Source organism: Gadus morhua, chromosome 3 (assembly GCF_902167405.1).
Source record: "Gadus morhua chromosome 3, gadMor3.0, whole genome shotgun sequence".
Lineage (NCBI taxonomy): Eukaryota > Metazoa > Chordata > Actinopteri > Gadiformes > Gadidae > Gadus > Gadus morhua.
The window spans coordinates 16755717-16772882 of NC_044050.1; the positions used below are offsets into that span (position 1 = coordinate 16755717).

General features: G+C 43.7%; 1 protein-coding gene across 1 annotated transcript in view; it reads left to right on the forward strand.

The window, feature by feature from the left end:
- The first annotated feature begins 224 nt into the window (after window positions 1-224).
- Window positions 225-17166, forward strand: part of fbxo41 (F-box protein 41) — a 30313-nt gene continuing 13371 nt past the window's right edge. Inside the window, exons 1-5 of the mRNA XM_030352044.1 lie at window positions 225-535; window positions 4226-5072; window positions 5505-5734; window positions 13070-13277; window positions 15432-15505. Coding sequence (XP_030207904.1) covers window positions 4533-5072; window positions 5505-5734; window positions 13070-13277; window positions 15432-15505 — 1052 coding nt within the window. The 5' untranslated portion in view covers window positions 225-535; window positions 4226-4532. The remainder of the gene's footprint in view (window positions 536-4225; window positions 5073-5504; window positions 5735-13069; window positions 13278-15431; window positions 15506-17166) is intronic.

The window sequence follows — 17166 nt, forward strand, 5'->3', positions numbered from 1 at the left end:
AATAGTAATACAGGTAATCCTCTCCTTTTTACACAGATAGTTATTTGGAGCTATCATGACGCTGAAGATGCTGATTTTTACCCCAAAATAACTAATGCTTCCATCATTGTGTTCCTCCCAATTGTCTCCCCATTTGAGGATGCTATGCTGGATTATATGGTTCTCTCTCCCACACACACACTCTGGCTACCTAACTCTCTCTCCCTCCCTCCCTCCCTCCTCTCACTCCCTCCCTGATGTCCTAGCTCCCGCTGTCTCAGCCCCTGACGAATCCAACTCCACTGACACGACCGGGCAAAACGCAGCATCAACGGATTGTCATTACATATTTTATGGTTGCATCCGCTGTCAATTCTTTGTGTCGAGACTAGTGTTACTACTAGCGCCAGCAATTGCTTTTGCCGTGCGTACCTCTTGCATGCACTGCAGGCCTGGTGTGGATTCTGCTGCAGAGTGGCGCGCTGACGTCAACAAATGGCTCGAGCGGTTTGGTTTTAACCGGAGCGGAAAAAAAAAACGGGGGGACGCCAGAGAGGTGAGAGGCATGTTGTTCTTCATTCGTTACTAGCTACATGTGTCTTGGGGATATGACATTGAGAGGGCCAGTGAACCAAAACCACGGTGTCTTGGGTTCGTTTTGCAGAGGTTGTCGTTTTTTTCCTATTAAATTAGCGTTCACCGTAGGCCAATGCTTTAGAAACGGGATAAAAATCGCGGCGTGCCATGCAGACGCGTTTTAGCAGCCCGTCTCCCCCGAACAGGGCTGTCTTGTGTCCGTGGTATCCCTGTGAACCTATTGATACGCAGCAGATGTGTCATTTAAAGTCGTTGGGTTAGCTCCATGTTCAACACTTCATGCTAACACGATGATATATGGTGGGGGATAAAAAAACAATGTTTATGGCGCGTCCAGTGCCGTCCACACCCATTCTGAGCGAGATGGATCCACGTGAGCCACATGCATCAACCTTGATGACAGTTTCTCCTTTTCTATTTGCTAATCAATTAACCATTCACAGCCTCTCTAGACCGGCTCGGATGGACTTGAGTGGTTGCTTTAAGAATGAGAATGTATGGGGCATTCCCTTGATGTATTAAGAAGGAATAGTAGTAGGTTGTTAGATACATAGTTTAACGTTGCCTGTCTGTGTCAAGTAAATGTGTGTAGCCTCCCTAGGCCTACATTGTCATTTTACAACTATAGTCAGAGTCATTATTTTCTTCTAAGTGGCTGCATCTATGTGTGTTGACCCATTTAAAGTGGTGGCCGCAAAGGGGTTTGAAGGAAGTTGCCAAACAAAATCAGAATCTGCATCATTGACAAGTAAGAGTAATTACATCGTTCCTGTGTGTGCGTCCTGTTTTGTTGACAGAGCAAGGTACCATATGCTCTATGTCACAACAGTACACAGCAGCATCACTGCTCAGTACAAAGCGACCACAGAGAATACAGATGCAGGTCAATAGGCTGAAGGCAAGGAGTTACATTTACATTTAGGGCATTCCTAAACATGCTGGCACACCGACAGTGGAGTCAACCATGCAAGGAGACAGCCTGCTCGTCGGGAGCAGTGAGGGTTAGTTGTCTTGCTCAGGGACACCTCGCCACTCAGAAAGGAGGAGCCAGGGGATTGAATGAAGACCCTTCCAGTTACAAGTCCACCTGCTCTTCCTCCTGAGCTACGCCGACCCGGAGTTAGGGGGTGAATCTTGGTCCAGGTAGACTGGGGACAGGGAGACTATGGCCAAATCCCATTTTTACCCTTTACCCCTTCCCCTTCCCCCTTCAAAACAAGGGGGAGGGGTAAGGGGAAGGGGTAAGGGGTAGAAATGGGATTGGGCCTAACATACCCAAAGCCATATTCAACCACCTCTAAATATGTTATGTTATTATTATGGATTGAAGGGCATTCTCATAACTTAACAAGAACATCATTGTATGCCTTTGCTCTCATTCCGAAACCATAGCACTAATGTATTTTCAATATATTCAATCATATTTACGATAGGCCCATATGATAACCGTGTTCAATACTTGCCAGTTGCCACTTACCTATTAATGTTCATATTTCTTACACATTCACATAAATGCTACAAACTGTTTGGACAACCATCCACAGAGATAGTGAAAAACTGAAAAGACTGAAGATGATGGAGTCTGATAAGTCCTCCTTCGACGTCTGCAGCAAAAATATGCACACTATATAATATTTGTACGTTTATTGATCTTTCCGCCAACTAACCTCATTCGGATAAGAATTTTAAAGAGTGTCAGCATGAAGCAAAAGTCTTTTTTTTTATCTGAGGCCTATGGCTTGATTTGATCACATTTGGTTAACAGATTCACGCAAACCTATTTCTGCAAAATTCATTTCAGTTTCCGTACACTAAAAATTGCCTTCAATATCAAATACATTATACATTCGTTTTTAACACTTATAAACCATTAGGAACGCTTTCAGTGATCCACAAACTGTGGCCCTCTCTGATTTGCTGACATTAGTGCTTTCCCCGGCTGATTGGTCCAATCACATGGGTTAACTGAATCAATTTGCTCAGAAAGTCACACCAACAGTCCATATTGAATCAACTGATTGTGGTCTTTGTTGTCTCATGTTCGTGTTTAACATGTACATTCCTGTGAGGTTCACCATCAGATCTCGGAGTGCTCTATTGCTCTATTGTTATGTCTCATCATCAATATTGTATTCTTGTATACCAGGCAAAATTGTTGTCTGGTATACAAACAATATTGATTGACAATTCAGCTGTTTTTTCATTTAACCACACTTTCTGAACACTATTACAGAAAATATAACTGTAATAGTTTGTTTACCGAGTGTGTAAATCCTCAGGCATCTCAGAGAAACGTTGCTGTATAAAAGTCCTGCTAACGTGAGGGAGAATAACTACCTTCTTCAGTATGTAAATGTGGTCACGTTTGTATCCGGATGCATAATAAAAGAGTGACATTTATCAGTGAACAAATAGGACAAGATAAAGCAACATAAAAAACGTTATAGTATTTCTGGATAGTTTATTAAAAGCAGTGATGGCTGGCAGCACTTTTAATGACAGAGTGCAGCCCCAGAAGATTACATTAAAGAGCATCTCTTTATGGTGTTTTTCCTCCTCTGCAGAAGGTCTGGATATCCAAAATATAGGGCAACTGAGTAGGTGCACTTCAGTTTAACACTCAGTTAAACGTGAAACATAGAAATGATGGTCATTTTGGTGTACATACTGTAGTATTTATAAATGTTAGTTACAGTTACATTACAGTTTGTAATGTAAATACAACAATGAATGTAAATCATATTCAGCATCTGTTTAATTTAGGTAGATCTATTTATCTTTAAAACACAGTACTGTGGTGTAGAATGGAGTTCTAGCTTTTGGCCTCTTTATGTTCACATGGTTAGCACAATAATTGCTATGGATTTCACAAATCATGACGTCTAGTCCATGATTAACTTGTTGACCGTCACCCAAGGGGTCAACATTGACAGAATGTGGATCCTACAAATTGGTTTGCCAATATTTTGGTTTGGGCATCTCAGTAGAGCAGCGAGTCTGAAACTGTGTTGATTTCATTTTATTAGATGCCAGGTACTTTTACGAACCCCTGGCTGGACATTTGAGTTCATTGTTTTTTGAGTACTTTCCTTTAGTTTTTTGTTAGTAAAGTTTTGATGTGTTTTTCTTGGGGCTTTGTGAAAAAAAAAAGTATGCCCTGTTTGCTTAGTTAAGCATCCTTGTTATGGTTGTCTTTTAATGCTTGACTCGGTTCTTCCCCTGGGTTTATTTGAATTTCTTGATGGTCATGGTATCAGGGTTTATAGTTGTGTATGTTCATAAATAAATATAGGCCAATATATTACACACAGGGTTAGGTTAGCTATATGTAGACAAAATAAATATTAAATTATGTCTCTTTGCCGAGCCATTGAGGATTGATGACAATGCCATGGGGATTTCAAAGCACTCATACTTTCTCTTTTCTCTTCTCATCTCTGCGGTGGGTTTGAAGTGTTACGTAGTTTTTTTTGTTGCAAAAACAACATGTTCAAAGGGAACAATCACCTGCATATTGTTAATCATGTCCTAAAATGTCCTTCATTTTAATGAAGTATCTCGAGTTTGAATATATTGTAGAACCGGACATGGCCTGTCAAAGCATGAGGCTCTTTCAAACCATGACGTTTTCCCTCTTGTGTACTTTCAGGGCCCTTGCTCGCCAGATCAAAAGACCACAGACAAAAAGACAACAACCCAGTGAACTGGCATCGCAGAGAGGTGCATCCACAATGTCTGCACAATGCCTGAGCCCGCTCTAGACCCTTCCTGGAGGACCCCGGCTGCCAACCGGCCATCCGCAGCCCGCCAGCAGCTCCCCGTAGCCCCCCGCTGCCCTCAGTTCACCATGAGAGGGCCCGCCTGGCACGCCCACATGGTACCCTCGTACCGGCGCTGTCGCCGGGCCGCGTGAGAGGTACTGCCCTGCCCCCCTCCCCCTCCCGACCACGCAAGGCATGGCCTCGCTGGACCTGCCCTACCGCTGTCCTCGCTGTGGGGAGCACAAGCGCTTCCGGAGCCTGTCTTCGCTGCGCGCCCACCTGGAGTACAACCACACGTACGAGACGCTGTACGTCCTCTCCAAGTCCAACAGCGTGTGCGACGCGGCCGCCCTGCTGCCGCTGGTGGCCGAGGGCGCCCTCCTCACGCCCGCCAACAACAACGACCCCTTTGACCTGCGGGCCTCGGGCTTCAAGGAGCGGCCGTTCAGGGAGCTCCACGGGCCGGACGAGCTGGGCCTGGTGCCCGGCCACTCCAACGCCGCCGCCCGCTACGTACCCAACCTGGAGTTCCCCCTCGGGGACATCTTCGTCAAGAAGGCCATGACGTCCTCGGACCAGGGTTCCCATGGAAACCCCGGCACGGCGGTGGCGGTGGCTGCCAACGTTGCGGCCAGCGCGGTGGAGGCGGCCTACGAGGAGGGCCTGGCCAGGCTGAAGGCGCGGGCGTTTGAGCGGCTGGACCTGGACGAGAGGCTGGAGAAGCTGTCTGAGGAGGTACTCCTGCCAAATTTAGTTCTTGGTTTATTTCAGGGACATTGAAATGCTAATCAACGGTCAAACTGTAAGTGAGCCAGAGATAGCCTAAGATGCTAGTTTACATCTGTTGTCCCCTGCCAGATATTCAAGGAAACCTAAAATTACAGAAATAAAATACATGTATGAACAAGAAAAACAACAACATAGGTGACTCAGAAGATACAGTAACACATGATAATACATGGTAACAACACAGATGTATTGGGACCAATAATGGACTTCCTTATGATCCCTGTGGCAATGATGGAAATTATGAATGATTTGTTTTCCAATTTCTATTTTTGTTAGACCTTTTCTACAGAAAAGTAAAGACTATTAAAAAATAAATCCAATGTGAAAATGACCCGGCCTCTATCTCTTCTCCTTCCTCCTCCTCGTGGTCTTCGGTAGGTGGAGCAGAAGATAGCGGCTCGCGTGGGCCGGCTCCAGGCGGAGCTGGAGAGGAAGAGCTCCGAGCTGGAGCGGGCCAAGCACGAGAGCCAGCAGCTGAGCCAGGAGAAGACGGACCTGGAGGACAAGGCCTCGGAGCTGTCCCGCCAGGTGGACGTCTCTGTGGAGATGCTGGCCAACCTGAAGCAGGACCTGGTCAGCAAGGAGGAGGAGCTGAACCACAAACAGCAGTAAGTCTCAGTGCATGTGGGTTGTGGTTTATTGTATGCTGCTGCTACTGCTGGTCAGTCTTCGTTGTTGATGTAGATGGTAAATCTCTTAAAATACATCTTTTTGGTTCTATACAAATTAATTAAATATAAGTTAATTAAATTTGTATCTCTTTAATGCTGCTACTGTCCTGTACTTTCTGCTGTGAACCCCCAAATTATGGATCATGAAACACTATCTGCTCGGATTGCAGTTGGTAGTTTTCTTCAAAGGGTTTAACTTTTCCGTAAGTGCATTCATTCTTAGCTTGGAGTGTGAGTCAGGAACCTAAAGATTTAATGCAGTTTTAATGCTGTTCTATCAGTGGACCTAGACATGCCATTATGATATGGTATTGTTATTGTCTTTGCTGTTGGATATGATTTAAGTGATTCCTTAGAAACAAAGTCACCACTGTCTCAGTCTCCACATTGCTCATAGCCAGAAGGTAATGGGGTTGGACCTAATGTGGGTGTTTCGGGGAGTTAGCATGTTTAGCGTGTGTTCTAGTTTTCCCTCCCACACCAGAGCAGCTGTGTGCATGTTTTGTTAACACTGACCCTGGGCTTTATACGTCATGGAGCTGGTCCTATTCCTGCCCTAGAGGCAGTAGCTGCCCACTCCCTCTCTCCATAGATAACCTTTGAAATAGATCTAAACAAATACTGAACATTTTATTTCAAGGTTGGCGTACTCATGCTGTGATGTCAAACACAATTGAATCTTCATCTTCCACTTCTGTTCCTAGTCTGCTCTCTCTCTCTCTGTTAACGTGGTGGTTATCTGCTTGCTAGCCTGTGTGTGTATCTCTATTGTATTTGTACCGGTGTAAATCTACCTCTGTCTATCTCTACCTGTGTTTCTATCGCTACCTGTGTGTGTGTACATCTCTACCTTTGTGTGTGTACATCTCTACATGTGTGTGTGTATGTCTACTGTATCTACCTGTGTCTTTATTTGCCTTGGTGTGTATTTCTACAGTATCTCTACCTGTTTGTGTATGTGTGCGTGTATCTCTTTCTGTATCTCTAGCTGTGTCTATATCTCTACTGTATCTCTACTTTTGTGTGTTTGTGTGTATCTCTAATGTATCTCTACCTCTGTATGGATCTCTACTGTATCTACCGGTGTCTGTATCTCTACTGTATCTCTCTACCTGTGTGTGTGTATCTCTACTGTATCTCCATCGGTGTTTGTATCTCTACTGTATCTCCATCTGTGTTTGCGTCTACTCTGTATCTCTACCCGTATCTGTATCTCTACTGTATCTGTATCTCTACTGTATCTGTCTAGCTACCTGTATCTGTATCTCTAATGTATCTATTCTCTCTACTGTATCTCTACATGTGTGTTTGTGTGTGTGTGCGTGTGTGTCTCTACTGTATCTCTACCTGTGTGTCTGTATCTCTGCTGTATGACTTCCTGTGTCGTGTTCATCATGCTTCAAGGCACGCAGGGCCTCAACATCTGGGCTGACTGTTGATAGCCACCTATCATGTCTCTATGGTCACCACGACGACGGCTGGGCTGTTTGATTCAGTTCATTAATTTTGGTCTGCAACTGAATGCAGACTGCAACAGACAGTCAGTCGCAGTTTTTTTGTCCTCCAAAAGGACCCATTTCCTTTGATTGGCTCATTGGTTTATGAGTAGAGATAGAGACAGAACAGATATGAAAAGTCAATGGTGGATCAGTAGATTGATAGTCGTGAATATAAGTAGTATAGAGGTAAGTAGGGAAGGGTTCTGTTGGAGAGACTCGACAGAATTACCAACAGGCTTATCTGTTTACAATCTTCTTTCAGAATCTGGATTCTGGATTCAATTCTTCTGGGTAAAATCTGAAAGCTTGTGTCTGTTAGGGATGGTATTTTAAAACCATTGTACATTTTATTATTACATTATTTGCAGACTGAGGGCACGGCTCAACAAGGCTAACATTATATGACAGACCCCCCTGGGTGTCTTAATCCCTTTCTAACCCCCTAACTGACATAGTAAACTGATTAAACCGTGCAGTGGTAATTGGGTGTTTGTGTTTGGGTGAACGTTCTTAACATTAATTAAGTTGCTATTCACTGCGAATGCCCAGGCTATTCATTAAGCCATCATTATGCTTTCCCATAATGCATACGGTATGCTAATTTAAGTGTGGTGAGTCCAATGGGTAGCTGGGGACGTTTCTCCCAGAAGATTCTATCTTTTGCATCATTCAAATTCTCTAGTTCCTAGATAATAAGCAGAAAAACAACAGTGCATTGTGTTTTGATTGCAGGATAAGCATCTTACAACCCAATCCAACACTGCATTTTTAGATCTCTAATTGGCATCTTTCTGTACCCAACACCTGTTTGAAAGAATAACTTTTCGAGCAATGTGACTCTTTGCAATACTAAGAAGCCAGTCCTTGTATCTCTATTCCTCTCTATCTGTCTGTGTCTCTCTCTCGCTCACTCTCTCTCTCCTTTGCCTGACTCTGCCCTTCACTTGCTCCCATTGCCAGCTGAGTATCTGGCTGTTAAACAGTGACTTCTTTCACAGTGTGAAGCACAAACAGCGTCTCAGGGCAATGGAAAAAGAGTGTCAGCGACAGTAGGTTTCGCTCTGTGTGTGCAGCAGGAATTACTAAACTGCAGTTCTGAACAGTCAGAGGAAGAAAAGGGAAGCCACTGACATAGGGCTACTGTACACTCGTTTCTAACCACAAACCGCACCGCCCATTTGTCTCTTTGGATTATTATACGTCTACCGTTTTGCTCAGCAGAGATGGGAGGTTTGAAAAGAGGACATTATGCCACAGTTAATTTATGAGGAATTACTCTAGGTCTATACAATTTATTATTATTATTAACCCTGGTTATTATTCCCCACTTGTTAATAATAACCAGGGTCATTAAAAAAACATAGGTGAGGAAGTTAACATTGTTAATCCCTGAGGGAAAACGAAAGAATATAAAATAATTGTATAGATTTTATTGATTAAGTATTTTATGCATAGATATATACTGAAGTAAGCTAAATAAAATAAACACTGCGCTTGTATACATCTGTAGACTAAACCAGAGGGCCAACGACAATCTCACAGCCGCCTAATCACCTCTCACTGTGAGGCGTGAGCATAAACCGTCCTTGAGGAGAAATACTGGCTTAGGATAATTCTCTGAGCAGAGGAGACATGTGGTTCTTCATGTACACAAAGGGGGTGAGAGAGAGAGAGAGAGAGAGAGAGAGAGATTTACGTCAGTACAACGGTAGCCAGCTGGACTCGGTGACGATAACGCTGCAAGCCTTAAGGTGAGATTCACACAAGAATAATCTAAACATGACATTCATCATCGATGTGTATCATTAAAGTCATACGCAAACATGGCTCGTGGCAGGGGTATAGGAGTGACGTTTGGATTTGGAATACCAATGAGCAGCACTAGAGAGATATCGTTTTATTTCAGGATGAGTGGTTGTACCAGTGTGGTTAATCATAATTTGCTTCTTTAATGGGGGAATCAATAAAACGGCATGGTCCCCAAAATAAAAGGAAATGTGACCTTTCTGCTTTTCTCTGTATTTCATTCAGAGTGCGGTATGGAGCTGCAGCCAACCCGCACAAGGAGGCCAGATTTCTGCCCCTCTTTGGATATTATGCTGAACGACGTTCCCCTCTTCAAAGAGAGGGCATTAGCTAATCAAAATGAGGCCGCCAAAACATGAAAAGATGGCTGTCATTAACACCATGCATTTCTTTTGGTATGTTTACTGAATCCATTAGACACTATTTAGTATGTATAATTTATTTATCCATTCCTAGAACTTCTGCCGCTTCTATGAATGGGGACAGCAGCAATGACTAAATAAATAGAAAATGTACGGGTGTATGTTCACAGTAATTACTACCACAATTGAACAAGACTTTTGTCTGAGAACAGCCTAAGACTAGCTGCCCCTAGTTCCCTAAATATTCATAAAGAGGTTATTCTCGATCCTTTCAGTGAGATAAAAAGCTTTATGATCTATAGTCACTGCCCAAATACACCCTGAGCAGTACACATATTTTCAAATGGAGGGTGATGAATTAGTGACAGGATTGTTTCCTGTCTGGCGTCCATATTGTGTTCAACAACTCTGCAAAAAGAGCATCCGTTATTTGTGTGTGTGTCCCCGCAGTGCTCTTTGTCCTCCGTCGGGATCCCAATGTTTGCTTTGTCCTCTCTCGACTCTCTCATCTCTCTTCCATCCTTTCAGTTGGTGATCCGTCACTCCAGCTTCAAGCGGCAGCCTGGGTGTAGCCGAGAGGGTTTTACTACGCAGCCCATTGTCATTTAACAGACGCTCCTTTCCCAAACGACGCACAATGAATACAAATACACAACATTAAGGCATGGGCGGGAGGTTAGGCGTCTCACTGAAGGACATCAGTGATCGAACCCGGTGCCTTCCAGCGGGGGATAAGACGCCATCGTCCCCCCACTATCCGCCCCTTGTTTAGCTAGCAGTGGGCCCATACAGCTGTGGCATGTTGCATATGTTTGATTGTGTGGGGCTGTGGTGTCGATCGTAACAGCATAGTTCCCAGTTGCCTTACTGACGCAGTCTGGTCAGAACAGGCACTGCGCTGTGTTTTTAAAACGCACCAAACAACTGTGTGTGGTAGACGCCGCTATTCATGAGCTCATGAATATTAATGAGGAATCATTTTTGAATGAACGGCGGTAACGATGGCGACTGAGGGGATGTAGTCGAGGGAGGTTGATTAACATTTAAAGACGGCTCTTCAAAAGGTCAGGGGTCATTCATCTCGTCTGCCAGGGAGAGAACTCTGGGAAATACCAGCCGTCCGTCGTGGCCACCAGGTGACGTCAAACTTTGATGTGTATTTTTTTTCCTATTTTAATTAAATACTTCATGTTTTTTGGCTGCCAGGCATTTGGATGACTTGAAAGGGCGATCTTGACAGCTTTTAATCCTTTTATTTCCAATAGGAGAAATTTACCAAAAATCTGTTGATTTATTTGGAGGTTCAAACTACAAAGCAACCCTGTGTCATTTCTTTTTCAAGCTAGTTGTTAAAATATGGACATACTTTAGGGAAGTAATGGTGTCAATACTATTTATTTAGGGTGATGAATGCAGCAACAGCAATAGTTATTTGACTTGACTTGTAATGTCTATGTTGAGCCCAAATAGGCAATTTTGGTTAAATGTTGACCCAAACATGTCCCTTCATTGCTGTAGCGTTGGCTCCTTTGCTATGCGCGATAGCTCTTTCTTGTCTGCCGGGTCAGCCTCTCCTTCACCCATCTAAAACAATGTGTTGGCACAGGACGCCCCATCGTAGAGCTACCGCCGTACTTCCTCTGTGAGATTTGTACCCACATCTTCACTGGGAATTAGCACCCATTTATCTCCAGGGGAACGTGTTGGTTTCCTGCTCCTCGCGTTTGTGTGTGTGTGTGTGTGTGTGTGTGTGTGTGTGTGTGTGTGTGTGTGTGTGTGTGTGTGTGTGTGTGTGTGTGTGTGTGTGTGTCTCTGAGGTGTTGAAATGTGAAATCCTTCAAGCGTTTATCTCCCACCTCTTCTGTGCTGCTGTGTGCACACAGCTGCCAACGTGTGTTTATCAGCGGTGAAGCCCATCCTTGACACTGTTTCCAGTGTGTTGCTTTGAGCTCCCTGATTTGAGCTTCCCCTTTTCATGTCTCTTATTGTTATGTCAAAGAGAAAATCTGATTTTCTCTCTATACTCTCAGCCCTCTATGGTTTCTGCTGTAATCTTTCTAAATGTGTAAGGGAGGGGTTCTTCAAGTCTTTCATCTTGGGACCGGAAAGAAAATTGCAGTGTGTCTCTGGGACCGTACCACCACACACTCAGAAGATGTTCATACAACAGTGAAAGTCTCTATCTTAAAGCCTCTGTTTGCTGGTCGCCTGACAAGCCATTCTAATGGGCAAGAGAAAAAGGTTTCCGCTTTGGTTGTATATTTAGGACTCTGGCAAAGGGGGAAATTGTTTTATTTCGGTACGGCTGGCCTTATTCTCTAAAGCGTTGAAGCGCTGATTGCATTAGAAATGGCTCCTTTAATAGGCAGCAATTATGCTCGGCATCCAAACATATTTTGGACAAACGATTCTACTCAACGTGAATCCCCGTCTTATATTCACCCCAAGAATATATATGATCAGATTTCATTGTTGTAAACGGAGCGACTTAAAATATGAGTTTCGGCTCCGGTGTCCCAGTTTCCGTGACTGACCCCGTAGATAGATAGTCAGGTCTAGACCGACGTCTGGCGGGCCTGCCTTCAACAGTCCCTCCCTCCTGGTCTAGTCCGGTGGGCATGAGGCGTAGCGGCAGAGCTCCTTGTTCAGCCCTCCTGAGCACAGCCAGCTACAGGAAGGAGCATGACGGCTGGGCCTGTGTTTACAGCCTGCATCTACAAACAGACATGTGGGTGGGGGGGGTACTCCGTCCTCCAGAGGATAGTAGAATGTGCTTCCTTTGGAAGAAGTTGGTTTGAGGATGTACTTGAGGACTATAAAGAGATCAGAGAGATGGAGAGGGTTTTGGTGCCGGGGTTGATTTGTAGGGGAAACATGATTATGTTTTATATAAAGTGCGTGCTTGTTGAGTGTTGATGTATTGAGGGATTCCCGTGTTGGTCTGAGGTTGATATTGTTTGTATATTGTTATTGTCGTGCATGTGGTCTCTTATCTGTACTACTGCTATTACAATGTTTGCTCTGAATGTTTCCAACTGGTTGAGATGTGTTTCGTTTCATGACTTGTTTATGAGTTTAAGGAGCGCAGTTATTATCAGACCTTGAACCAACATAGCAAAACATGTTATTTTGGAGTTCCCGTCAAGCACAGTGATTTGTGTACTTCTACAGGATGCAGAGGCTTACCCTTTTCTTATTCTGTGTTTAGCAGTACAGACTCCTTAAGACTGATTCGAAAACCCCAGTCACCTAATTTTAACACTATATTTAAGAGTCTGACTCAGTATCTTTCAAGTATTTGTTTCACACCACAAATGTCCCCGAAACAGCTCACAGATACCATCATTTGTGGATTAATAAAGGCAGACTGACAGATATCTGGATAGATAGATGGATAGAAGGATAGATAGATAGATACATGCCCCTGTTTCGTAACAATGCAGTCTTTGTTCCTAAAATCTTACAAAACCTCCATTTGTCTAACTCCTACACTTTCAGGGAGGTTGTCCAAAATGTACCAGTTCCTTAACATCACCACAAACAACACGCAGCAGCAGACCACAATGGAGTGTGTAAGAGACGTCCTTCCGCCCCCCCCCCTGCAGGGAGGTGGCCCAGATCGACCAGTTCCTGCAGGAGACGGCCGCACGCGAGGCCAACGCCAAGGTGCGCCTGCAGCAGTTCATCGAGGAGCTGCTGGACCGCGCCGACCGCGCCGAGAAGCAGCTGCAGATCATCAGCAGCTGCGGCAGCACGCCCAACGGCAGCCTGGGCCGCTGCAGCTTCCAGGGGTCAAAGGGCAACGGACGGCAGGTCAGTTTAAGAAGACGATAATTGAAACCCATGCCGGTCGATCTCGGCTCTCCTCTTCTGTGCCCTGTGTAAGGCAGTAGTGAGGGCGCACTGCCATTTGGTCTGCAATTTTGGTTTCCTGTGTCATGCGCTGCTTCATACCCATAAGGCACAGTAAAAGAAGTGTACAGCTGCTGGCTACATTTCCCCACATTATATCCCATGATGCATTGGGTTAGGGTTTTCATTGTCATCAGATTTTCCTGCACATGGTGCAGAAAACACGGTGTGGCTTGTTTTTGCGGCCAATACATGTCACCCTGATTGATTTCCGGGGGGATTACTAGTGTCTGTAATCCATCTGAACTTTTTCCCTAAATAGTGTGCAATAAGGTTCATGGTTTGGGACAAATCAAGCTGCAAGGTACTAAACATCACGATCACCATTGATGAGCAGTGGGTTACAGATCCCCTCGTGGCCTGAGTCTGACTCGGTTACAGCAGAGCTTCAGTCATGTAAAGCGGGCACTCTACGGGTAGAATCACGTAGAAGATTGACAACACACGGCGGAAAATTGGGTTTTAGATTTTTTTCTGTGTTTAACACAATGGATCCCAATGGATGCCACTACGATTCGTGCTGATATGCCAATTGTGATTGTTCACATTGAAGCCTGTCGAGTTTTAAACACGAAGGTTGACAGTATTTGTCGTTTTTGGCAGATTTGGCCTTTTGTTTTGTGGCCAAGCTTTCAAATGTATCAAATAGTAGTAGCTGTGTCTGTTAAATAATGCATTGATTCTATTGATTTAGGACCCTGTAGTACATTCAAGGACAGGCCATAATAGACTTGTCGACAGCTTGTCGACTGTGCCTACTAATTGGTAATTGTTTTGGCCCTCGGCTGAGGTTTAGGTCATTGCATCTGATTAGTTCATGAAGTGAACAAATCAGGTTTATCAGGCGACTGTGCAGGTTTAATTTAAAGCCACTGATTTGAAGTGGTAAAGCTGCTGCCTTGTATGAACATTGATAACATTTACATAAATACTTCACCTCAAAATGAATGAATAAGAGAAACATTTAGTCTTGAGTCCTAATTTGCTCGTTAATGCCTTAAAACTCTTTCATATTGAAAAGCAATGAAACACACTATATTGAAAACTCTTCTAGATCAAGAATCTGCACGCTGTATACAAGAAAAATGCATGCTGAAACGTCTAAACTTTTAACTCGATAATTATCTTCGGAATAATTACTTGGAATATTATGATATTATTAACAGCTATTATAGGGAAGATCCTTATTTATTTGTAAATGAATTGATAGAAAAGGTGTACCCTGAAGCACATTTCATTTAGAGCTCCTCCTTTTAATTGTCGTACAAAGCCATCAAAACTGCTCCCTCACTCACAGTCCGACCGCGCCAGCGAGCGTACCGCACAGCAGACGTGCTCGCTACCTGCGGGTGGAACACTTAAGGACCTGAACCTTCTCCTCACTCCTCTCCTCAGCGTCCCCCAGCGTCGGCTCCATCACCATCTGCCGGGGCAAGCCCATTTCCATGGAGACACGTTTCAATAAAGAAGAAATTGAGATGATATAATCACGTTAAATGATTTGGGCCATTTGGTCGTGGATGCTTTTATCCAGAGTGTCTCAGACGCAATAGAGAGTGGATCCTTTCTTCCCATGGGAGGCCCATACTGGGAGATAGCATTGTGCTGGAAGACGGTGTATTTCACTGGGTGAAAGGTGGAGGAAGATGAGGGTTCAGCTTTGAAGTACAAGAGGCTGTTTTTTCAGATGTAGTACGAAGGAAAGGAAGCTTTGAGATCACAGTCCCAATGTTACAGTGACCGAGAGACTCTTCCACCCTAGAAAATTCTCTGAGATTATGATTCATATATTATTTGTTTATCAAAGGATCCCCATTAGGTTAAAACGCTGTCAACTGGGTGTCTTGGTTCTACACATAAGACACAAACTACACAACAAATTTGTAAAAACATCAATGAACACAATAATCTTGAATGAAAATGAGATCCCATTAAGACAAAGTACAGTAGTGTCAATACACTCTGATACGATCCATTAACCACACCGCTATGATGATTGTGTCTGTGCAGTCCCGTCTGACTAACGCGCGCCCTGGGTCTTGGCTATGTTTTCAGAGGAACTCCAGCATGTCCGGGAGCACCAGAGGCATGTACCAGGTATCAGACAGACGCTCGTCACCTAGCACCGGGTAAGACACAGCCCACGTACCCTCTCTCATGCACACTGCAGTATATCCCAGGTCTATTTGTGTGTATCACTCACTCTCCTCACTCACCATCCTAACATATTTTGGAGATGCTTTCCCATCAAGTCATGCTTCATTCTTAGAATTGTTGTTCAAGGTATTCGACTAAGGAACATAAACATCCTGATAATGTTTTCAAGGTTTTCAGCTTACGAACATACTCCATCCTAATCATTTTTGAGAGGCTGTCAACTTGCCCACGCTCCATTCCTATCCATATATTTTTTTTTAAGTAGTTCAACTTCTTCAAACTCTGCTCTTTAAATGTTTTACTAGATTCCTCTGAATGTATATTTTCAACTCATAAGCACTCCACACTAGTGTGTGTGTTCTTGTTTGGTATCTGAAGGGTTAATATCCCGAGGCGTCAGGTCGTCTTCTTCCAGGGTCCAAGACCGCTGAGTAGACCGTGTATCAGAGTGCAGTGACTCACCCACAAAAGGCAGAAGGGTGTTGAAGGCCAAAGAGAACATTGTCCATTAGTAGCACTTCTCCCTAGGCCCGTTTGGATGAGCGCCATCCAGTCAGAACGGTTGTCTGTGTCCCCCGGAACAGATAAAACATGTCCATGACGTTGATTCCTCTCAGTCCACACGTTGTGGAGAGGCAGGTGTTCAGCCTGTGGGCTTAATCGATTATGTCTTAACGTCTCGCCCTTAAGCCCTCTGTCACTGTCATCTTTCCTCGGACTGGTTTAACCGCTGAATGCATGCACATGCCAAAGTGCTCATGTGATCTTCACAGCCTCATGTGGATGTACTGGCGTGTCTCTGCTAGATTATTATTATTAATAACAACTATTATAATTATTATTATTTGTGCAACAGAATAAGGAATAGTGATGCTACATGTCAGTTGATCCATGAACATCCATCCTCATTCTGAGTGTAGAAACAGTTCTGGTGTTTTTATTTTTATGTACTCCCAAGTCCCTCTGCGAAATGCTGCTGATTGATCTCCAACAATTGGAATGAATTCCAACAGCTAGCTTGCCGATTGATCCAATGCTGATAATTCCAGTGTTTTCAAATGTAGCACTAGTGGAAGTAACTTGGATCCAGTATTGGCAGATGTTATAAGTATGATAAATGAAGATGTGGTCAATAGCCATGAATTGAGGTAAATATCATTATGTCGATTATTTGTATTAGACAATTAATTAATGATGATTAATCAAAATTCATCCTCTAAAATAGATGTTGGTTATTCCCGAAATCTCGACCAACTGAGGACATTCTCTAGGGCTGTGTATCGTGGCCATTTCTTAAATCGATTCGATTTCGATTCATACTGTTCTGAATCGATTAATCACGATTCGATTCGATTCGATTAGATTCAATCTGCTCTTAAATAATGAAAATGGCTCAACTGTGTTACAAAATACAAATGTACTTTATTTCTTCTCTTCATCTTAAACAACAGGTTTTAAGTGCAAACTTGTAAATTGGACAGTTTAAACTTGAGCTGTAAACAAAACTGTCTCATGTCTCAAAAGGGCAATTTTGAAATTAGAAAGGAATTGCTAGTGAAAGTGTACTTGAACTACAACATTCCATCGCTGCAAATTGCATTAAGGCATGGTTTATTAAAGTGCAGAAATATTA